Below are 22,998 nucleotides of genomic sequence, written 5' to 3' on the forward strand. Positions count from 1 at the left end.
TAGAAAACTTCACTTTGCATTCATTACTTTCTATATTCTTCAAATGTCATAACCTAACCAAATTAATATACACAGTAACGTGTTAAAGTTTTTTGACTGCCTCCTTTAAAAGTTCAGGTATATTTTTTCTGGCATTTTTCACATCCTTAGTTATGGTAGGCCAGAAATACCCATGACGAGGGTCAGCAGTTTCACAGTTTTTAATAACCTCTTCTTGTTGTTCTTGGGTTCCTACCTCAAGACTGAATTTATAAAACCAAACCCAGACATCGCCGTTATCCTGATCCGCCCTGATAGCTTTCATAAACCACTCGCGTGATTTTTCTAGTTTTGATTCAGAATGCAGCATCCTCGCAATTGTGCATAAAAGGTAGGAATTACCTTCACATTTTCGCAAAGCATCAGTGGCCCTAGTTTTTCTTTGAGCTCTAGGCTCTAACCATATTGCTTCCGACCATAGTAATCCAGATGATGGACACTCCTGTAAAGCCTTGGCCAACGCTGCTTTCATCTGAGATGTATTTCCTATACTGCTTTCCATTTTTAACACTTCAAGCCATAAAAGTTCATTCTTAGGATTACGAACTTTGGCTCGATCAAGAACAACTCTTGCACGTACGATAGTTTCTTTTGCTTTCAACCTAGCAAGAAGAATCCACAAAGCAATGGAATGAGGACATAGCTTTGTACCCATTACAAATGCATCCTGCGCTTTCCCAATATCATTAGAGTCTTCCAAGATTTGTCCTTTCATCATCCAAAACTTATCGTAAGTAGGAAAAATTTTCAAAGCATCTTCCAACAATGCCAATGCTCCATCCACTTTACCCAAAACTCTTTCCAACGAAATGGACTTTGTCCAAATTCTTTCTGAACCTGATTCTATACGAGCACGTGCTAATAATTTCTTAGCCCTTTCATCTTCATTGTTAACAAATTCAAGTTTTACAGCAGCAAGCCAAATTTCTTCACTGTTAGAATTAAAGTCGAAGGCCCTTCCCAAAATATTTCTAGCTCCGTTCACATCACCAATATTTTTCCTTTCTTTGGCGTAGACTAACCAAATAATTTCAGTTTTTGGGCATGCTTCGATTGCCTTTTCTAAGATCGAGCAAACCGTATCGGTAGATCCATAAACCTTCTCGGTTTCAACAGCACGAAGCCAAATTTTCTCATTTGTAGGATATACACGGAGGGTATAAGCAAAGACTGCTCGAGCACAATCGAGACATTTTGAAATTATGAAAGACTGAGCATCATCCATCCAAGTATCCAATTGATCTTCTTCATCTAATCCTATAGATAAGCAAGTATTAATGATGGCTTGAGCCGTAAGAACGACTCCCTCTTTTTCACATTTTTCAGCTTCATGTAACCATTGATCGCGTTGTAACATGCCGCCAGTTTCCTGTAGTTCGGCAATACCACGAGCCATAATTTTTTGAACTCTAGAAACATTTCCTTGTTGTTCTTCCAAACGTGCAGCTGCTATCCATACTTCGTGCGAAGTACGAATTGTCTGCCTAGCTTTGTTCAAAACCTTTTGTGCATTCTTGTATGTTTCCAATCTTGCAAGCGCGAGCCAAAGATCAATAGACATCGGAATTAACTCAACAGCACGAGCAAGTAAAATCCTGGCATCCGTTACTTCTTCTTCCAAATTCACTGCTTCTTTCCACAGACCGACAGAAGTAGGGTTGTGTTCAAGAGCTTTTTTCACAATTCTTTTTTTCGCAGAACTCTGTGTTTCTAATCGTTCTGCTTCTAACCATAACTTTACAGAGTGAGGAAGATTCCGAACCGCGTCAGCAATTATTACTTTCGCTTCATCAACCGGATGCAAACGTATAGCTTCCATCCAAACATCTTCTGAGCGTGGACAATTGTCACACCCTTTCAGTATAAGGATACGGGCTTGGCTATTCTTATTAGCAACTTCTTCCAAACGAGCAGCAGCTACCCAACCAGAAGCGTGTTTGGGATTGGTTTCAATTACGCTTTGAAGTAATTTGCGAGCCTTCTTCACGTCACCCAAATCTGTGTTGCTTCTTGGTATCATACTGTTTAAACTGGTTAAATATCCCTTTGGATCAACGGTGGAAGATGAAGTTAAATTTGTGGAAGCTTGAGCAAGCTTAATGCCTAGTACTTTGTCACGAGCCGCACCGATTTCAACAAAGTTAGTTTTAGAGTCATCCTCTGTTGTACTTTCTAAACCGGATGCACCGTCAACAGCCACGGAAGACTCCAGTTGACCTTCGTTACGTGCACCCGCTAGAACAAAATCACTCGTAGCATAAAATCTTTCACGTCGGGGCTGTTTCGGCCTTTTTTTTCGAGTTAAATCACCAGGCTCAGGTATGTTTAACCAATCCTCATCCGTCAAAGTAGATAACCCACGCTTTAAATCAGCGAATTGGGAAGATATTTTGGGGTTTTCTTTTTCAATTCGTTCGCGCTGCAATTGCTCTTGGCGTTCACGCTGAGTTTTCCTCCGTTTGCTTAAATTATCTTCTACGGTTTGATAAATACGGTCGGCTTCTTCGTCTTCAGCACCGTATGGAGCTGTTGCAAAAAGTGCTACTTCATTTTCCGGGTCTTGATACCTAGGGTCAATGTCGTCTTCTTCAGGCTCTTCACCAGATCTTCGTTTCTCAATCGCTGCTTTTACAGCATCCTGCGAGGGTAATTCCTGGGCAGGGCCCAAATCCGAGCGTGTTGTAAAGCCTGTAGCACCGCGTCCCAGGCCTGCTATATAATTAGGAGGCGGTGCCATGTTTAAAAAATCTGGGTGGAATGTTGCCATTTTGCTGGTAATGCAAAGAAATTGACAATTCCACTTATCGTCTAGTAATTCATAAAAGTGCTAATATGGAGAGCTCGTTCGAGGCAGTGTCTTTCGCTTACAGTTGTGTATATATCAAAGGATGAAAATTCGAAAGTGCAAAACAATTATACAAATAACTTCGTTTGTTTTTTAATATCAAAACTATCCAAAAATTCATGTATCACCAATTTGTTGTATGCTGTTGACTATATAAACAGATTTTGCGGATATTGTTTTGTCTCTAAACCACTACCTTGAAGAGAGTATTAGTGTACGAAATAAAAGCTTTTATCAAGTATCCAAACCAGTTTGTTTATTTTATCTTTTTATAAACGAAAAGGAAAATCAAACAATGTAATAATAATAAATGAAACCAGGAAGGAAAGAAAACAGATTTAAGATATATCGCAACACATAATAACCGAGTGATAACTGGGCGGATGCAGCTGTACTTTGTACAAATACAAAACTGTGTCTGCCTTTTAATGTCTCGGAAGAAAATAAACTGTCGGGAGATAATTGATGCTCAACTTTTCATTCATTTGAGTACCTATTTTTTTCGTCAGTAACATCCATTTTAGAAGATATAAAGCTTAGGGTAGGACAACAATTCACATTTGGCGGTTTAATTTGATAGGAAGGCTAGAGGCAAGTAATTTTGAAAATAATAGCGTGAATCGCAAGTAAAACAGTAGGTTTAGGATTTGATGTTTAGAAATTGATACATTGCAATATGAACAAAAGAAGCCTGCAAATTAAGTAGCGTGTTGGTAGAAAGTTTGGATACGGTATGTTACTTCACATAAGTTATGGGTGACATTCACATACTCATGTAAAGGCACGTAAATAGAGGAATTGCACTTGCGCTTAACTTATTTCATCCAAATTCTAGAACCCATTCATGACTTGTAATCATATAACAGAAACGAACGTTAGCATTCCTAATGGATATCAAACTGTCTATCGGGAAGAATGCGTTCGATGCTTTGTTTCTCAGGTATGGACTAAAAACGAACAAGAGTGCCTCTCCCAGGTGTAATGTGAATTCATACTAACCTCGTAGGATTCTGAAAGTGGGATTGATCTCTGTTTAGCTTGCTTTGAATCGGGATGTGGACCAAACGAGCACAACCATTCAAAAACACATCTCGATCAAAAACAACATCCTATTATGCTGAATATAAAAAGAAAGCTCAAACCAGAAACGGTAAGAAATGAATTTTTCGTATGAAACTTACTGACATGAATTCAGTGTGGAGAGCCTTTGCGAAAAGTTACTAAACTAGAGATTCGGGAAGAATCAGAGGAGGATATTTATAATTGGTTTTATCAGCCCCATTGTCTAATTTGTAAAACTGATCTGGATATTCAGCAACCTCTGCTTTCAGCATCATTTGAGGCAGTCATTAAAGCGCCAAAAGCCTCCAACAAAAGTCAAGTCAAGGCTTGGGAGAACGAAATCGTTCCATGTGAGCATACACTTTGCCTTCAGCCTCAAGCTGATTATATCCCCGACTTAAAAGATACGAAATGCTTTGGTTGCGATCTGAAAGATAACTTATGGATGTGTCTGCATTGTGGAATTTTGAGCTGCGGACGCAAGCAATATGGAGGAGGTGGCGGTAATGGACACGCGATAGAACATTTTAAAAAATTCGAGCATGCTGTCTCTGCAAAACTAAAAAGTATTACACCGGATGGCCATGCTGATATCTATTGCTACAGTTGCGATGAGGAAAGAATTGACCCGTATATTGAAGATCATTTGACAACTTTCCAAATCGACATGAAAAAACTTAATAAAACTGAAAAATCATTGGCTGAAATGCAGTTGGAGCAGAATTTAAATTGGGATTTTGGAACTTCTGAAGAAGAATCAGGTGCTACTCGTTTATTTGGACCAGGACTTACAGGATTAAAAAATTTGGGAAATAGTTGCTATTTAGCTTCTACAATGCAGGCTTTATTTTCCGTTAAGGAATTTGCTGATTTTGAGCTAGATTTATTCAATACATGCAACCCTAGCTGTGATCGTCCGGCTTCAAATTTACAATGTCAGCTTTCCAAATTGGCTGAAGGGTTATGTTCTGGAAGATTTTCCAAGCCAAGCGAACTTGGACGCCAGACAACGGACTCTTCTTCTATGCTCCCTTTTCAAGATGGTTTACGACCTTATATGTTTAAAGACGTCATTGGCCAAGATCATCCAGAATTCGGTACAGCTCAACAGCAGGATGCATATGAATTTTTAGTTTACCTCTTGGGTATAATCCGTAAAAACAGCATTGGAAATCGCGATATTTCTACTCTTTTCGATTTTGAAATTGAACAAAAGCTACTTTGTCTTTCGTGTAAGCGTGCACGTTACTCGGCATTCACATCCCAAGGACTTACAATCCCTGTTCCACGAAGGAAAATAGGAGAAGAAAATGGTGAAGGCATATACGAAGAAGTTACTTTAAATGAATGTTTGGACTCGGCCATTCAGCCTGATAGTATGGATTATACTTGTGAGGCTTGCAAGAGTAAGCAAGGGGCTACAACCCAATTATCATTAAAAACATTTCCCAAGGTTCTAGCTTTACAACTGAATCGTTTCGATATCCAGGCTTTTCAAGTTAAAAAATTGGGGATTCCCGTAAAGGTTTCGGAAGAAGGACTATACAAGTTAGACCATCTCCTTGTGAAGTCTCGACCTGAAGGTGAAGAATTATTGCCTGAAGCCGGTCTCGCAATCAGTTGGAATGAACAGGCTATGGAGCAACTTCAAGCTATGGGCTTCCCATTAATTCGTTGTCAGAGGGCTATGCTGGCTACCAACAATGCTGATGCCGAGACTGCCATGAATTGGCTTTTCGAGCATATGGAGGACCCTACAATAGATAACCCCATAGACATATCTGAACTTAAACAAGCTACTAAGAGTGGTACTGTGCCTGATGATAAGGTACAATCTCTATGTGAATTTGGATTCCCAGAAGCGCGGGCTACAAGAGCACTTTTGGAAACCAATAATGACGTTGAAAGAGCTGTTGATTGGATCCTGAACCATCCAGATGAAACGTTTGAAGAAACAACGAGCGAAGCACGGGGATCAATGGAAGCCGAAAAAGTGAAATACGATACGAATTCTTTACCTGCAAACTACCAACTGAAAGCAATCATTAGTCACAAGGGTGGTAGTGCACATGCGGGGCATTATGTAGCATTTATTCGAAAAGAGATTGAAGGTCAAGGTGTTTGGGCTCTTTATAATGATGAGAAGGTTCTCAAGGTGTCGTCGCTAGAAGAAGCAAAGGCTACCGGATATGTCTACATATTAGAGCGAATAGACAATTGATAATCCCAAGCACCAAACGGTGCCAGACGAAAAGGAAAAGGTCCAGGACCGAATGGTATTATTTGTTTCGAATACCAATAAAAGTTAAATAGTATAAGTTTTTAATTTATTAAACGTTCGTGATTGATTAAATATCAGGACTCATCAGTCGCCAATAAAGTAGTATTAATTTCACTTCATAATCTTTATTGTTTTATAGCGCTATTGTAGCAAACCAATGTTTGTTTACAATTTGAATTTAAAGTGGTAACTTTAACGAGCCTTAATGAAAACTAATCATAGAGGTATTGATCTCGTAACACAAACAATTACTTGCAATTACACATATCCAAAGTATAGACAAACACAATGGAGATGCTCATTGGAAGAGCATTACAATTTCAATCCTTCCATTCCTCAATTGATGCCATCTTTTGGCATCAACTGAGCAATTACAAAGTGGAACAACAGAAGCTGGACGCGTCGCCAGTTGCTATTCATGGACGTTTTAACGCATATTCACGAAGTGCAATCTCTATTGTCTTTGGTAAAGCATCGGAAAATAGGTAAAATGAGAAAGAAACTAATGGAATTCAAATGCTAACCGAGCAGCTCTATTAAAGAATGCATCGCTGAAGGTACTTTAATCAATGCAAATACACAACAAGAGTTTGTGGAGGCTGATGTGAAAGAAATACGTGAAAACATAGGCAAAAAAGTAAGATATTACGCGAGTACATAGCATGAATGACGCTTGACTAACAGTTTGCTAGTTGTTGGAATCCATTGAGAAGGACACTGTGGCCGAAAGGCCAAACGAATTGATTCAATTCTTACTTTTTTCATATGCAGACATAAAATCTTATCGATACCATTACTGGTGCCTTTTTCCATCTCTAAAAAATACACCATTGTGGATCGTCAAGAGTTTCCAACCTGCAGAATCAGTCATTCCTTCTAATATCGTCTCGCCTCAAATTTTAGACTTTTTGAAAACATCAGATTGTACACAAAGACCTTTTTTCATTGTGGCAAAGGACCAGAAAGCTCAATGGCTTGTTCTTCCTCTCAAAGAGTTACCAAGGTGCCTCACTGATAAATTGGAGGTAAGTACCGAAATTTTTAAGGACTGTTAACTTTTTTCTTTTATTTGAGTATGAAGCTAACTGTCCTAGTTTTTTATTTTCGCCGAGGACTCATTTCAACTACAAGAATATCCTTCCTGGCCAACACGAAATCTTCTCGCCTATCTTTCAATTAAATTTCATCTTGAAAAGACAAAAATTATCCTCTTTCGAGATGGGATGAGTTCGGACAACTTATCCCGAAGTATATTTATAGACTTAGTGAGTCAGAAGAGTCAAGATTCCTTGAAACCTTTATCGACCGTAGGCTGGGAACGAAATGGAAAAGGCCAATTAGGTCCAAAAGTAGTAAACTTGTCTTCTTTAATCGATCCTGTCTTACTTTCCGAGTCAGCATCAATGCTGAACTTAAGCTTAATGCGATGGAGACTCGTACCACAGCTTGATCTTGGTGTCATTCAAAGTACTAAATGCCTTCTCCTCGGAGCTGGAACACTGGGATGTGGAGTTGCTAGAAATCTTGTGGTATGGCTATAAACATTGAAAAGAACGCTAACAAATATAGTCTTGGGGTGTTCGACACATTACCTTTGTTGACTATTCAAAAGTGGCTTATTCCAATCCTGTAAGACAATCATTATTCACATTCGAAGATTGTAAAAAAAAGCAGCCTAAAGCTCAGTGTGCAGCGTTCAGATTAAAGGAAATTTATCCAAAAATGGTAAGGCTGACAGCCATGCTGATTCTAATACTAATATTACAGTTTACTGAAGGCCATTCAATTAGTATTCCGATGCTAGGACATCCAATATACGAATCTGACATTGAAAAGACTAAGAGGGATTATCAAATCTTAGAAAATTTGTTTTTGAGCCACGATGCAATTTTCTTATTGACAGATACGAGAGAATCACGCTGGCTGCCGACTGTCATGGCTACTTCTTTGAACAAGATATTAATTAATTCCGCGCTTGGATTTGATAGTTGGCTTGTTATGAGACATGGAAGTTTGTCACAAGGAGAGAATCGCCTTGGCTGCTATTTTTGCAATGATGTGTTTGCTCCATCCAATTCTGTTATTGATAGAACCTTAGATCAAACTTGTACGGTAACACGTGCTGGATGTACTAATATTGCAACCGCAATAGCTGTAGAATTGTTTGTTAGTCTGCTACAGCATCCGAATGGGTATGTTTGAAAAGCTCCTGATTTTTTAATATTAACAGTTTTCAGTATCGCTGCCCCTGTCTCTAACACAGAGTCTACGGTTTTGGGTGAACTGCCTCATCAAATACGTGGTTTTCTGCATGACTTTAGTTTATTAAAGATATCTGGAAAGGCTTACCAGCAATGTTCCGCTTGTAGCGAATACGTAATAAGTGAGTGGGAGAAACGAAAGTGGGATTTTGTTTTACAGGCTATCAATGATTGCGACTACATCGAAGAATTATGTGGCCTACGACTGGTGCAACAACTTGGCGAAAGCGCAGGAATTATGGAGGAATGGGATAGCGACAACGAGAATATACTTGCATAAGAGCACGGATTCATGATGATTTCTTAACGATTCTTTTGATGTAATGAAAAGCGAATGCGACAAATTCTTGAATTAAAGATCATTAAAATACATTTAAGATAACAATAGACGCAATATTTTTTTAATCAAACAGCCCAAAACGTAATTTAAACACCTTTTTTTATCTTAAACTTGTCCTTTAGAGCAACAAGCGTTTCCGATCTTGCTTTTGGCGGACTAATTGTTCGAGGCAAAGTAACCTTTGTCTGAAGTGGAACCTCCATTGTCATACTCGTATCAGATTCTTCAGGTTCTTCAAATTTCGCTGTATCCGTCTCGAACTTTCTTTTTTTCCTAACGGGCAGAGGTATTTTGGAAGGAGTAAGAGAAGATAGTCGCTGTGGAGATGCTGGATGCTCTATCGCATTTCCACTATCCATGTTATCATGTTCTGTCACCTTTTTCGCACTTTCAGTCAAGGAAAGTTCCTTCGCAGGAGTCTGGGTAGTTGTACCGGATCTGGCAGTAGGTGAAGCATGAGAAGAGCTAGATGATATCCCTATAATGGCTGATGTTCTTTGAAGGTAAGGTGTGACACGAAGAGGTGATTTTTTTGGGAGATTTTTTGAGGCGGGACTTAACGGAGATTCTACAGGAGAAGTAAGACCAAGAGTACTAACCGTGCTTTTCCTCCCTTTTCCTTCGTTTTTTCTGAGTTTCTTACCCTGCGTTGCTACCTTTGATTCCAAAACTTGCAGCCGAACTTTCCAATTAGACTCTTCTGTTTCCAGTTTGATTTTCCATCTATCTAACTCTGATTCTTTGGCTGAGACGGCGCTATGGAGCTTATTTAAATCAGAATCTTTATCTTTAACAGTCTTTTTTAGGTCTGTAATTGTACGATGCAGACGAGTAATTTGGTCCGTATTCGATGATGACAGGCTAGTTTTGTCTGGCGACAGGTTTGAAGCTTTGCCCTCGGTGTGTTCAAAATGAGCTTCCTTTTCGGGAAAAGCTTCCTGGTTAAAATGTTCAGTATGTTGTTTACGCAATATAGTCATATCTTCTATATTTTGTGATATGTCTGACTCCAAAGAGGAGATCCTAGTTTTAAGTTGAGAAATATCAGCAACTAAAGAGTCATTGATTTCCTTGAGTTCACTGACTCTTTTCGCATTCTCATCGTTTTTAAGGTCTTCATTTTGATGCATCAATAATTTGTTTACATGGTTTGTAGCTTCCAGACAGGCCGTTCGTAGTATATCTGTTTGCAAGCCATGTACAATATTAGAAGCTTTTGCCAAATAAAAGTTGAGTTCCAGCCGGCGTTGTAATAGCTGACTTTTTACATGATGCAGAGAGCCCGTGTGTTTTCTAGAGAGATCGTCAACGCTCATATATTAAGTAAACCAGAGTTAAAAGAGCGAATTGTGTAACTTTGGAAGGCAATAATCTATAAAGGTAGAGCAAAGTATTAATCCTTTTCCTCCTAAGGGAGTGTGACAAATAATTAAGAAGCTGTAGTATTGGGGTTGAAGCGCTAGTATGAAACGTCTGTATGTGTGCATATATGTTAAGGTCGTAGCGCTTCTTCCGCAGGCCATACGAGAAAAAAAAAAAAAAAGAAAAAGAAATAGAAAAAGAATACATACGGCTCAGAGTTTTACTTCGTTGTACAGCTATAAAAAAATCCCATATGTCAGAAAGAATTACATGAGAAATTTCGCTACGTGATTCAAGGCTAAAAGGTGTAAAATACATTTTATTTATATTTTTCCATGTTTCTCTTGTTGAGTGACTCTTCTTGTGCCACAAAATCAAATACGAGTTTGTGGTTCATAACTTTGACCTTTTTACCTCTCGGATTCCGAGTTCGCTGTGAACAGTTGTAAGGTTATTTGCTAATTCTGTAAACGAAGAATTTCCAGGCAAAGCCAATTTTGTAATTGATTGTTTCCCTTTTTCTATTTTTCTTAAAATAACTATTGCTTTTGTTAGCTAGTTATTCATGCATAAGCTGTTTATGTGATAGAACATTCATTCGTCTACACTCAAAGTGTGAGCCACTCGCATTTCATTCATAAGTATATGTAAAAATTCTCTATTAGCAAAATATAAAAGTGGTCTTAGACAATGAATGCGTATAGTCAGTGTTGAAAAGCTCACATTATCCAAGTTGCTTTCGAAAGTCAAAGATTCATTTTCAAAAGCACTAATTGTCACTTATCGAAAAAGTATGATATATGTATCATTTTCTTTATTATTCTTGGAATTATGTGCACTTATTTATACAAACGCAACAAATTAACATTGACTGATGGCTGAACAAATTTCCGGTTTTGTAAACTTTACATCGTCACCATCATACCATACTTAATTTGCAAGGATACAATAGATTTTGTTTCTTTCTGCTTCCTCATCTGTAAGAATAAAAAAAATGTGTGACAATTTCGTGACGCAATTTACATTGCTGAAAGTGTCATTAAAAATAAACATTGAAGATGTACATATAGAGTGGACTTTTCCTCAGTGCAAGCTTAGTACTTTCAAACTTATTCAGAGACAACGAAATAATGAAGGACAACAACCCCTTTTCAGAGTCAACATTTAGGAACTTTGTTGACCATTCAACAAAGGAACCATACATAGACCATGACCATGACCAAGAGTTTAGCAAACTTGGTTATCTTGTGGTAAGTGCAAAAGACGTAGTTAAGCTAATAAGGTCCAGTTTCGTTCATTTGTACAACCAGACGATGATAAATTCTCTGAAAGGCCCGAACGAAAGCTTTCACTGGGTAAAGCGAATTTGGACAGGTATCTAGATCATCCCAATTATCCTTACGATCCAGCTTTAATGCAGCACAATGCTGGTCCTCGGTTGAACACACGATCACTGCGAGCAAAAAACAATCATTTGAGAAAGCAACCCGCCGTGAAACCTAGACTTATCATCGAAGATAGAGGGTTTAGGAGCAGGCCTAACCAGATAAATATACCTGGAGGAAACGTTTCTATGCCGGGGTATGATAGAATTGATCAATTAGATACATCTAATTCGTATCTTGGTGATTTTGGTATGTCATTCAATACAGTATACAATTTTTTTCTAACAGTCAGGCGTTCATCATGATGGCCCGTTCGAACCATGTTGCAAGCACCGAAATTTGGATATTAGTACCAGTCCAGTCGCTGCTTTTTCGGAAAACAGTGAAGCTAACAGCTTAAGTGCTCTCATTCCAAAAGATAAATCCGAAGAAGATTTGGCTTCGGAAAACGTTGTATGGGAAGGGGCCAATAATAATACCTACGGTTCACCATCTTATGTTGAGCAAGATAGCTCACATTCTAATAATCAAGAGAGCGAATCCTTGTTGAGTAACAATGATGGCAGACAGCAATCAGAAAACCATTTGCAACGAAAAGCTTCATTTTTGGACCGTTTGCGACACAACTGTAAGAAAAAGTTATCCAGCGGCGGTACAAAGTAAAGCCACTCACATTTCTTCTCAATCACTCAAGTGTTTTATTTCTTCGTAATTTCATCATTTTTTTTTTCTTCTTTGCTTTAATCTTATAATGTCCTCAGCCAGCATTTGCTTAATGTATAGGCCTTCATATTAATAACTATACAATTTTGTTCGATCATTCAAAATTTAATTCTTAAAATAAAAGTAACATGTAACATAAGGACAGTAACAGGAGGATTCCACGATCCGAATGTGCATAAATGAACGTGTAATAAAAGAATTTTGAGGTGTAACTTATGCACAGTACTATTAAGGATAAACATATAAAACCCCACTGAGGGTAACGTATTTGAAAATAATGATAAGAAAACAAAAAGGCAACTAACATAACTTATCATTCATGCGTGAATCAATCAATATTATAGCAAAATCATTACTGCATATACAATGGTTCCTTTCCACTAAGCATCAAGAGGTTGTCCACGTAGGTTTGCAGGTTTCGGTAAAGGTCGTTCAATATGAGGCCTTTGTAGATTAGATGGCGTATGATCACCATTCTCGCTGTCCGAGAAATCATCCAAAGAGTTCTTTGCGCCTCGATCTAACAACTGTCGAACTCTTTCTTGGATTAAATTAGACTTCACTGGACTAACCAATTTTGGTTCTGGAGAATTTCTCTCAGTTCGATTGAATCCTGATCTAGCTACACTAGTAGCTCTTTTAATTTGATTAGGCTCAGAGAGATTTCGATATTGGCGAATATTTTCGTGGACCTGAGGTAAGTCTTCACTTTCTACTTTCCAATCATCAGATAGTTCAGATGGTTCAGACGGGTTTGGGCTGACAAGTGCAAACTCAGAATTCGATGTCTCCTTTATGGGTGAATCACGGGATTTTCTAAGTGCTTTCTCATTTCCAAATTCAAACTTTTTGAAAGCATCACCAAATTTACCAGACAACAATCTGGAAGCATGCCCTTGCTTTCTGGGTTTGCTAAAGCTATTAGACGTGGATCGTAAATCCTTCTTATTTAGTTCATTTGTTTTTACTTTTTCAAGCTTGGCAGTTATCGACTTTTGCAGCCTTTGTGTACGTGAAATATCTGAAGAAGATTGACGACCATGGGATCCCAAACTTTTCAAGAATTCAACGTTCGACTGAACTTCGAATGATTCACTCTCAGGAGAACTTGTTCGATCATGTTTATCATTAAAAAGAACCAAATCTTCAACTCCTTTCATAATATCCTCATCATAAGAGGATACACTTAATGGAGATGCTTGAACAGGAATATCTTTCTCTCCTGGGTACGAATAGTTATTTAAAGAACTTTGGGATTTATTATTCAAATCCCTATCCATATCGGCTTCCATTCTTAACGGTGTATGACTTTGGTTAAATTTATATGGCTTCCAATGATCAGATTCTGAATGTAGAGGACGATGATTTTGAACAACATCTTTTGAGTCAACATTATCAACCCGCTTGGGAATTGGAGCAGTTTCCTTATGAAGAAATGAAAACGAAGACGAAGGGCCATGATCTTGAGATAACTCTTTGTGCTTGTCAGAAGAAGACGTATTTAAAGAGGGAAGTTGAGGAACAGGCGAATGTACACTTGAAAAACTTTTCTGTTTACCCGCATCATTTGTGCAAATAGATTCCACTTCCTTGAAAGGCGGGTGATCTGATGATTGAGACCGGACCGACTTCTTTTCAGATAACAACGGGAGTAACGTTGAAGAAGCAGATTGGTTGGCAACAGTACCGCTTTTTTTGGCATCAAGTATAGGAAGCGGCTGAACAACTTTTTTGTTACCAACTTGCTTATCTAATTCATCAACACTAGGATAGCGTGAAAGAATATCAACTTCATCAGTTTGATCATTGCCTTGTTGATTATTTTTAGCATTGTCATTAAGGATGTCACCATGTTTAAGTTGAGACCGAAAGTCATCCAAATTTCTTTTTGGGATGATTGGGCCGGTTGAAGTGACGTTTTGGTTATAGCTGTCATCAGCAGTTGTGGATGCTATGTTTTGTTTATTTTGATCAAAATGCTGAGAGGGCGGTGTCCGACTCGGCCGGCTAAAGGAGCGGTCAAATGACTGTCCAGAATGCTTTGGTGCTATGGACGGACGAGAAATAGGAATAGGAGGAAGCGATCCATGTGAGTGCAAGGAGGAAGCAGGCTGTAGTCGGCCAGAAGGTGTTCTGAAAAGAGGTGCTTTCGGTGGGTTAAAAGTTGAAGCATTCACACCCCCATAAATATCCGAAAGTAGTAGAGGTGCGCCACGCATTTCCATAATTTCCTTTAAAGTTTGATATATATTGGGACGATGCGATGGCTGCTCTTGAAGACATGTAGCAATAAACCTTTTCATACGGTCACTGTATTTCGGAAAAGGAGGGATGGAGAATGAAGCTTTCAGAATAGCAGGACTTCCAACGGTTTCAAATGGAGTTGTATAATAGCAAAGTTTGTAAGCGAGGACGCCAATTGCCCAAATGTCACTCTTTTCGTCGATACCTTGTTGCCGGTTCAAATCAATCATTTCTGGGCAACGGTACTGAGGAGTCGTATACGCTGCAATATTTTTTTCGACCAATAATCTCGATTCTGGTGTGGCTGCAGGTGGTATTGTTTCACAAGCACTACCAAAATCGCAAAGTTTATATAAGTTTGGAGCAACTAACAAAACATTTTCAATTTTAAGATCTCGGTGAATTAAAGGTGGGTCCAAATAATGCATAGCAGCAACCGCATCACACACATCTGCCAAAATTTTCAAAATTTCACTTTCTGTTAAACGAGTTTGAAGTCTAGTGTTCATAAAATCAATGAGGCCACCCCCTGCGCAATACTCCATCAATAAAAAGACCTCATAACGGTTTGCCGAATTTGAATATAAAGCGTTCGAATCTATATAATTCACTATATGGCGATGGCCCTTAAGACGTTTCATCGTTTCAATTTCTCCGTGTACCAGTTGAAGGGCGGCTTTGTCGGGGACGTGGATGCGTTTCAAAACGCAACACCGCTTATCCTGGGTTTCCACGAGATAAACATGTGAAAACCCACCTTCACTAAGATACCGGATGACCGTAACTGTATGGCTGCCGACAATAAGCTTGGTATTTGGTGGGATCCTTGTGTAAAAATCCATTGGAATGAATGCAGAAGAAGCCGGAGGCATATTAGAGAAATTAGAAGGACCTTGGGTCCTAGATACGGGCCGAAAGTCCTTGCCTATGACTTGATTTTTAGACCAGACTTCAGTCATGACTTGGATAAAAACGAGGCGGGTGGTTTTGTAAACTTGCTAAATCAAACACGATTTGTATTCAACAGTATTGAATCCCAAAAGAAAGATACAGAATGAAAGTAAAAAAACAATGACAATGCTAGTGCCACGTAGTCAATTATATTTGCTCGAATGTCTCTTAACACAAAGATACGAGGTACGCGGCTCCTATTTCGTAAGTAATTGGATCAATTCTATGTTTCAAATCAAGCAAAATCAAGTGATTTTTATGAACCAGGCTGTATGAGCACTAAAATCGCGCGTACGAATGTAACGTTCGACCAGGATTCCTTCCAACTCTATGATTCTTCCGCACGTTTACAAAAAGAGTAAAAACAGTAATATTTCCAGGCCAATATATAAATATATATATACATATATATATATATTTACATTTATATATATATGATGAAGTTACCAATTTACATAGAAACAGTTACCAACTTTTACTAGGAGCAGCGTAAAGGTTTGTAATAGATTATTAGGACTTCGAATAGACCACAAATAATGCCTTACATACTCCAACAACCAACGGTAACTATCTCTTCGCGGTGCGTTAATTTTGTATAACAGACCCTAGCATTGAATGGAAAAGGTGTCTTTTCAAATATAAGAATCTATCGAAGAAACAAGTCAAGAAATACATAAATAGCTCTTCAATCAACTATCCTTCTGTACTTTTCAATTTCCTTAATATATTATTTGTAATAGATACCATTCTTCTTGATATAAAATTTTGTCTGGGTTAGGGTTTCGTAACATTTTTCAACGTTTGCTGGTTCTGTGAATCGCATAAGTACCACATGAGGCCCCGGTAGGAAGGGGATTCAGTACCGCCATTGCTAGCGCGACACGAAACTAGTCAATAGTTTTAGGTGAATTATGCAACGTTAATAGATCAAAACTTCTAGATTGGAACATTAAAAAGAAGTTCGTATACTAATTGATTGAAATAACGTTGCAAAAGGTTGGAAAGGATTAGAAGAAGGCCTTTTTTCCTGCAACAGACGCTTGTAAACAAAGGATAGCATTCATAACTTTTACGTTGCTGGACATATTTATCTAAATAGCGTTTGTCCTTCTTGACTAAATTGAAGAAAGCTGTTATTTTGCTGCTTCTGTCTCTTATAATCGCAACACAAGTACCTTTTGTAAAGTTTCACTTTTTAGACATCACATTCTTGTTTGTCTTTGTGTTTGCGAGAGAGAAGGTTTTGAATTATTCGTTGTGTACGTTTAAAGAACAAAAAGATTTATATACTTTATTGGGAGAATTATCCATTCAACACTGTCTACTGGATTTTGTTGGAACAATTGCATATACTTTGTATATTTTAGGTTTTATAAAAAATCAAAGAATTCCTATATGACTACACGCTTGGATCGATTGGTGGTGTTGCTGGACAACGGTTCTACATCAGTCGTTCGTGAAGCCGCTGCGAAACAAATTGCTGATATTCAAAAGGCACATCCGGTTGAGCTCTATAATTTACTGGGCCGTGTCGTCCCCTACTTGAAATCGAAGAATTGGGACACCCGCGTTGCAGCTGCAAAAGCCATTGGAGGTATAGCTGAAAGTGTCCCAGTATGGAATCCAAATGAAGAGGTTGTAAAAACCGAGACCAAAGAAGAAGAAGATGAAGTTGGAAATACTATTTCCAATTCGGTGACGAACCAAAATGAAGAGCAAAAGTCAGACACCACTGTTCCTTCCGATGAACAGGCACCTAAGGTGAAGGAGGAAGAAGTGGAACAATCATCGACCGCTGAAGATTATACACAGCAATCAAAGGATACCTCAGGTGAAAGTGATGAAAAAAGTAAAATTGTTCCCGGGTTGCAGGAATTTGAAGAGAAGCGGCTATCTAGTCGTTCTCACTCATTCAATAACCTGGTTCCTATAAAAGATTTTGGGAATGACTCTTCCATATCATCGGAACTAAACTCCAAGTTTGAAGGAAGCTTTCAGAATTCTTTGCTTTCTTTTGATAATTTCAATTTGGAAGACGTCATGAAGCACGGTACGAAGTTACTAGGCAGTGCTAGTCGCGACTATGATTTTACTCCGTCAGACACTTATTCTTCTCACTATATTCATCAATTATCCAACCTCAAAAATCGTTTAGGGCTCGCTGGCGAGTATTTAGACGATGAACTCATGCATGATTTGGGTGATCAATCTTCCCCACACCATAGACCTTCCCCCATATCTTTACATCCTGAACAGGAGGCTAATCAATCCTCGGTTGGTGCCTTGAATAGCCCGAATGAGTCTGATGATTTATCTCATTTGTCTGCTCGTCAGCGTAATGCTTTGAAACGTAAAGCCAAACAAATGAAAAGCTCTCAAAAAGTTCGTGTTATTGACGTGGCTCCCAACATCAATCAGCAATCCTCAAAAACAGCCAAATCGGATCCCAATTCCGCTCCTGAGTACAATTTCACCGCTCAATCTCAGTCAGATAAACTTGTTGTGGAACAAAAGGCTCCAGTTGTGCCATCTGCCGCTGTTGCAGTTACTAGCGACTCTGTTTGGCCTTTTAAAACTCTTGTCGAATTGCTTTTAGTGGATATGTTTGATCCTGCTTGGGAAATAAGACATGGTGCTTGTATGGGTTTACGTGAGATTATAAGGTTTGCAGGTTTTGGATATGGACGTGAGGTGGGTAAAAGCTTACAAGAAAATAACGAATTGAATACCAAATATTTTAATGATCTTTTATGCCGTATTGCTTGTGTTTTTGCTTTGGACAGATTTGGAGATTACTTGGCTGATCAAGTCGTCGCGCCTATACGTGAATCGGTTAGTCAGGTGCTCGGTGTTGCCCTTATTTATGTACCCGACACTTCAGTTCATGCGATGTATAAGATACTCCATTCTTTGGTTTTTCAAAATGAACTTGGTCTCAGTCATAGGGTATGGGAAGCTGCACATGGTGGTATGCTTGGTATTAAGTACCTAGTGGCGATGAAATATCCCATGTTCTTTTCCCAACCATCCTATCTAGACAGCCTAATTGATATAGTAATTCAAGGTTTAGCCAATAATGACGACGACGTTCGTGCGGTTAGTGCATTAACCTTGTTACCGGTTGCTGATAAACTTGTCGCTGGTAAACTGGATTCATGCCGTCAACTACTTAACGTCTTATGGGATTGTTTGGATGATGTTAAAGATGATCTTTCTTCGTCAACGGCTAGTGTCATGGATCTTTTGTCTTGTTTATGTTCTTTTGCGGAAGTAATGGAACTTATGCAAGAAAATGCAAACTCTGATTCAAAACGTTCTTTTAGGACTCTAGTTCCGCGACTTTTTTACTTGATGCGATATACCCTCAGTGGTGTTCGAAGATCAGTCATCTACGCGCTGAGTAAGTTCGTCTTTACTAAAACTCCAAAATTGAATAGCTGGATTACAGGGTTAAGTTTACGACTTTGTTTTCAGAATGTTTTGCTTGAACAACAAGATGACATCTTTCAGTCTTCTTTTGATTTGGCGCATGACATTATTGATGCTTTGTTTTTTCATGGGACGGACAAGTTCACTGAAATGATGAAGCCACATATTGAATCGATGCTCAAAGTTACCATGACTCCTATAGGTTCCACGCGACATCCCTACCCAATCGATACATCGTTACTTATAAAACCATCTGGTCAACCATACGCCATACGAAGTACTGCTCAGGACCGTAATTCTAAATTTATGTTCGACTTACCCTCGCGTAGAAAACAGAGACGACATGCAGAGTATGATTCTGGTTCATCATTTTCACACTCTGTTGATGAGCCTATGTTAAATGGTGATGTAGAGTTCGTTGGTGAAGAGCGTATGTTGAGATGTCGTTTAGGGGCTGCATCCATTTTGGGTGCAATTTTAGGCCGCTGGAAAAGAGATGAAATACTTCCCGTATTTGAATCACCCTTGAAGCTGTGCCTTTCATCTGCATTTTCTACTCCCGTTGTACTTTGTTCAAGGTTGATAGAAGAATTTTTTGCTTTTCAAGATTCCTCTCTTACGACTCAAAAAGAAAAGTTTCATCAAATGCTTTGTGACCAATTTACAATCATTCCTCGCGAAACGTATGCTAATTTAGTACCGCAATTACATATCGTCAGGGCGCAATGTAATGCACTTTTAAATACATTCGTAGATTTAGGACGTGCCTCAAGGTCTAAAATACCTGTACTAGCTGTTGTTGTGAAGGGTGATGCAGATGCTGGTCCTAATGCTTTTGGTATTGATGATGCTGAGAAAATAATTGGCCCTACATTTGAGTCATTATTTAGCATGCTTTCACCATCACAAAAATCTGTGTCTGCTAAAACTTTCAATGAGATGAAGCTATTAGTCAGTGATGAGGTTTCAATGTATAGGGATCACAAGGATACTATTGATATCCAATGTGCTGCTGCTCTCGCATCTGGTATAGTCTCTTATGAAAAATTACCGAAGAAATTAAATCCGATTATCAAGGGTATTATGGAATCTATAAAGAAGGAGAGTTTCTCTTGTCTACAAAGGCATTCAGCGATGGCTATGATGAAACTAATATCTTCATGTTATAGAGAGTCTCGCCAAAATATTTCTGAAAAAATAGTAAAGAATTTATGTGCTTATGTTTGCATGGATACTTCTGAAACTCCTATATTTGAAGAATTGGACAAGCGAGGTATATTGTCAATTTCCAATAGCGAATCCGAGATTGAAGAAGTTGACGGCGAGAAAATTGGCAAAAATCCTTTAGGGGATATCGATGAGCGCCGTAGGACTCGGTCTAGTAGCACTGAAAAGGATGCAGCAATTCTTCAAAGGGTTGGTGCTCAATTAACACTTCAGTTAATGGCAACAACTTTTCGTAGTCGATTATTTGAAGACGTTCCTGTACTGTCACAATGCTTGTTTTCTCCAATTAAACGATTCGCTGAAGAAGGACTTCCCTTAGATGCGGATGGTAAAAAAGACCATACTTTCGGTCAGGACTTACTTGATGCCATGTCTATTCTTCGGTTTTTGGTTCCTCATTTACATGCCGATTTATGTGGTTATATAACAGATATTTTACCAAATTTGCTTTCAGCTGTGTGCTCCGAATACAATTCTATAAGATTTATGGTTGCAAAGTGCCTTGCTTCAATATCTGACTCTGCTACGGCTGGTTCTAAAGCATTACGAATACTGGTTGAGAGTATAATTCCTTTACTGGGTGATCCGACTAATACTACACATAGGCAAGGTGCTATTGAATGCATTTACCAAGTGGTGCAGCGACTTGGCGTTCGTGTTTTACCTTATGTGTTGTACCTTATTATTCCCCTTTTAGGTAGGATGAGTGATTCTGATAAAGATGTGAGAACTCTAGCTACTTCATCATTTGCAACGCTCGTCAAACTAGTACCTCTCGAAGCGGGTATTCCAGATCCTGTTGATCTTCCCCAGGAACTTATTGATAGCAGAGAAAAGGAAAGGCGTTTTCTCGAGCAGATGTTAAATCCTACAAAGGTTGACTCTTTTGTAATGCCTGTCGCTATAAATGCGGACCTTAGGAAGTATCAACAAGAAGGTGTCAACTGGTTGGCATTTTTAAACAAATACGAGTTACATGGTATCCTTTGTGACGATATGGGTCTTGGAAAAACGTTACAAACAATATGTGTAGTAGCCAGTGATCATCACAATCGTCAGAAAGCTTTTGAAGAAACCAAAAGCCCCAGATATGCTCATGCGCCTTCTCTGGTTGTTTGTCCGTCAACGTTAGCTGGGCATTGGCAGCAAGAACTACTAACGTATGCGCCATTTTTGAAGGTTCTATTATATGTAGGACCTCCCACTGACCGTACGAAATTGCGAAAACAACTTAAAGCGGTGGATGTTGTGGTAACCTCCTATGACATTTGCCGGAATGACATGGATTCTCTTGTCAAAGTCGATTGGAATTACTGCGTATTGGATGAAGGCCATGTCATAAAAAATGCCCGTGCCAAACTTACTAAAGCAGTTAAGTGTATAAGATCGTATCACCGACTTATTCTATCTGGTACTCCAATTCAAAACAACGTTTTGGAGCTTTGGTCTCTCTTTGACTTTCTAATGCCTGGCTTTTTGGGTTCTGAAAAAGTATTTCATGAAAGGTTTGTGAAACCAATTGCTGCAAGTCGAGATGCGAAGAGTTCATCCAAAGAAAGGGAAAGAGGTACATTGGCTTTAGAAGCAATACATAAGCAAGTCCTTCCTTTCTTGTTGCGTCGATTAAAAGAAGATGTCTTAGCCGACTTACCTCCTAAAATTATTCAGGACTATTATTGTGAGATGAGCGATTTACAACGGAAACTCCATAACGATTTTATCTCTCAATTAAATATAAACGAGGAGCTTGAAGCTGACGTGGGTGAAGAGGAAAACAAAAAGCATGCGAAAAAGAAATCACCAAAGGGACACATTTTCCAAGCATTGCAATACATGCGTAAACTTTGCAATCACCCTGCTCTAATATTGACTGAGAAACATCCCAAACGTGGTGAAATCTCGAAGCAATTACAAAAAGAGCACAGTACTCTTCATGATCTTAAACATGCTCCAAAATTGATGGCGCTTGGTCAATTACTTAAAGACTGTGGTATAGGTGATTCCTCGTATAATGGTGGAGGGGTTGATTCAACATTAACTAATCCTGTGAGTGAACATCGGGTACTTATTTTCTGTCAACTTAAAGATATGCTAGACATGGTTGAGAAAGATCTTTTACGAGCTACTATGCCAAGTGTTTCTTATATGAGACTTGATGGTTCTGTTGAGCCCACCAAACGCCAGGAGGCTGTAACGAAATTTAATAACGATCCTTCCATTGACGTTCTATTATTAACTACACATGTCGGTGGTTTAGGCTTGAACTTGACAGGTGCCGATACTGTCATTTTCGTTGAGCATGACTGGAATCCTATGCGTGACTTGCAAGCAATGGATAGAGCACATCGTATCGGACAGAAGAAAGTTGTAAATGTATATCGATTGATTACTAAGGATTGCCTTGAAGAGAAGATTATGGGTTTGCAACGGTTTAAGATGAATGTTGCGTCGACTGTCGTTAATCAGCAAAACAATGGACTAGCGTCTATAGGACCAGACCAGATATTAGATTTGTTTGATACCAATGCCGACGAGCAGAAAGAGGATGAGAAAAAACAAAAGATTTTGGACACCGATAACCAAGGTCTAAGTGCTAATTCAAAGAAAGCCTTGGAAGGGTTACCGGAAATGTGGGATGAAACACAATATGATGAGTTTAATTTGGATGGATTTATATCCTCATTGCCCAAGGAAGCTCAATAATTATAACTGATGCCTTTTATTTAAGTTAGTTATTTAATTCATGTTAATATTAGAACTTAAGCTGTACAATAGAAGTTAATGCCCGTTTATAATAAATTAAGTGAAATGAAACTCAAAGGACAAGAATAAGAAAATTGTGAATTGGA

At 38.7% G+C, this 22,998-nt stretch overlaps 7 protein-coding genes across 7 annotated transcripts; 4 read left to right on the forward strand and 3 right to left on the reverse strand.

The window, feature by feature from the left end:
• Positions 1-82: 82 nt before the first annotated feature.
• prp1 (U4/U6 x U5 tri-snRNP complex subunit Prp1) lies at positions 83-2,806 on the reverse strand (the record flags this gene model as incomplete). The annotated part of the gene is made up of 1 exon (XM_056179985.1): positions 83-2,806. The coding sequence occupies one exon, from the start codon at positions 2,804-2,806 to the stop codon at positions 83-85; it is 2,724 nt and encodes a 907-aa protein (XP_056036854.1).
• A 922-nt stretch (positions 2,807-3,728) lies between these two features.
• Positions 3,729-6,167, forward strand: ubp14 (Lys48-specific deubiquitinase Ubp14; the record flags this gene model as incomplete). The annotated part of the gene is made up of 3 exons (XM_056179986.1): positions 3,729-3,824; positions 3,891-4,034; positions 4,080-6,167. The coding sequence occupies 3 exons, from the start codon at positions 3,729-3,731 to the stop codon at positions 6,165-6,167; spliced, it is 2,328 nt and encodes a 775-aa protein (XP_056036855.1).
• A 348-nt stretch (positions 6,168-6,515) lies between these two features.
• Positions 6,516-8,768, forward strand: atg7 (E1 Atg8 and Atg12 E1 activating enzyme Atg7; the record flags this gene model as incomplete). Its single annotated transcript, XM_056179987.1, has 7 exons — positions 6,516-6,712; positions 6,759-6,864; positions 6,920-7,252; positions 7,322-7,756; positions 7,797-7,952; positions 7,995-8,419; positions 8,465-8,768. 7 exons carry the CDS (start codon positions 6,516-6,518, stop codon positions 8,766-8,768), a joined length of 1,956 nt encoding a protein of 651 aa, XP_056036848.1.
• Positions 8,769-8,914: 146 nt separating this feature from the next.
• Positions 8,915-10,144, reverse strand: mde4 (microtubule-site clamp monopolin complex subunit Mde4; the record flags this gene model as incomplete). Its single annotated transcript, XM_056179988.1, has 1 exon — positions 8,915-10,144. The coding sequence occupies one exon, from the start codon at positions 10,142-10,144 to the stop codon at positions 8,915-8,917; it is 1,230 nt and encodes a 409-aa protein (XP_056036849.1).
• A 1,176-nt stretch (positions 10,145-11,320) lies between these two features.
• pal2 (pal1 family early clathrin mediated endocytosis factor, meiosis specific Pal2) lies at positions 11,321-12,238 on the forward strand (the record flags this gene model as incomplete). Its single annotated transcript, XM_056179989.1, has 3 exons — positions 11,321-11,440; positions 11,479-11,824; positions 11,868-12,238. The coding sequence occupies 3 exons, from the start codon at positions 11,321-11,323 to the stop codon at positions 12,236-12,238; spliced, it is 837 nt and encodes a 278-aa protein (XP_056036850.1).
• A 440-nt stretch (positions 12,239-12,678) lies between these two features.
• On the reverse strand, positions 12,679-15,501 carry ppk30 (Ark1/Prk1 family protein kinase Ppk30; the record flags this gene model as incomplete). Its single annotated transcript, XM_056179990.1, has 1 exon — positions 12,679-15,501. The coding sequence occupies one exon, from the start codon at positions 15,499-15,501 to the stop codon at positions 12,679-12,681; it is 2,823 nt and encodes a 940-aa protein (XP_056036851.1).
• Positions 15,502-16,888: 1,387 nt separating this feature from the next.
• mot1 (TATA-binding protein-associated transcription initiation factor Mot1) lies at positions 16,889-22,852 on the forward strand (the record flags this gene model as incomplete). The annotated part of the gene is made up of 1 exon (XM_056179991.1): positions 16,889-22,852. One exon carries the CDS (start codon positions 16,889-16,891, stop codon positions 22,850-22,852), a length of 5,964 nt encoding a protein of 1,987 aa, XP_056036845.1.
• Between the last annotated feature and the right edge of the window lie 146 nt (positions 22,853-22,998).

The sequence above is a fragment of the Schizosaccharomyces osmophilus genome, chromosome 1, assembly GCF_027921745.1.
Source record: "Schizosaccharomyces osmophilus chromosome 1, complete sequence".
In the NCBI taxonomy this organism is placed as follows: Eukaryota; Fungi; Ascomycota; class Schizosaccharomycetes; order Schizosaccharomycetales; family Schizosaccharomycetaceae; genus Schizosaccharomyces; species Schizosaccharomyces osmophilus.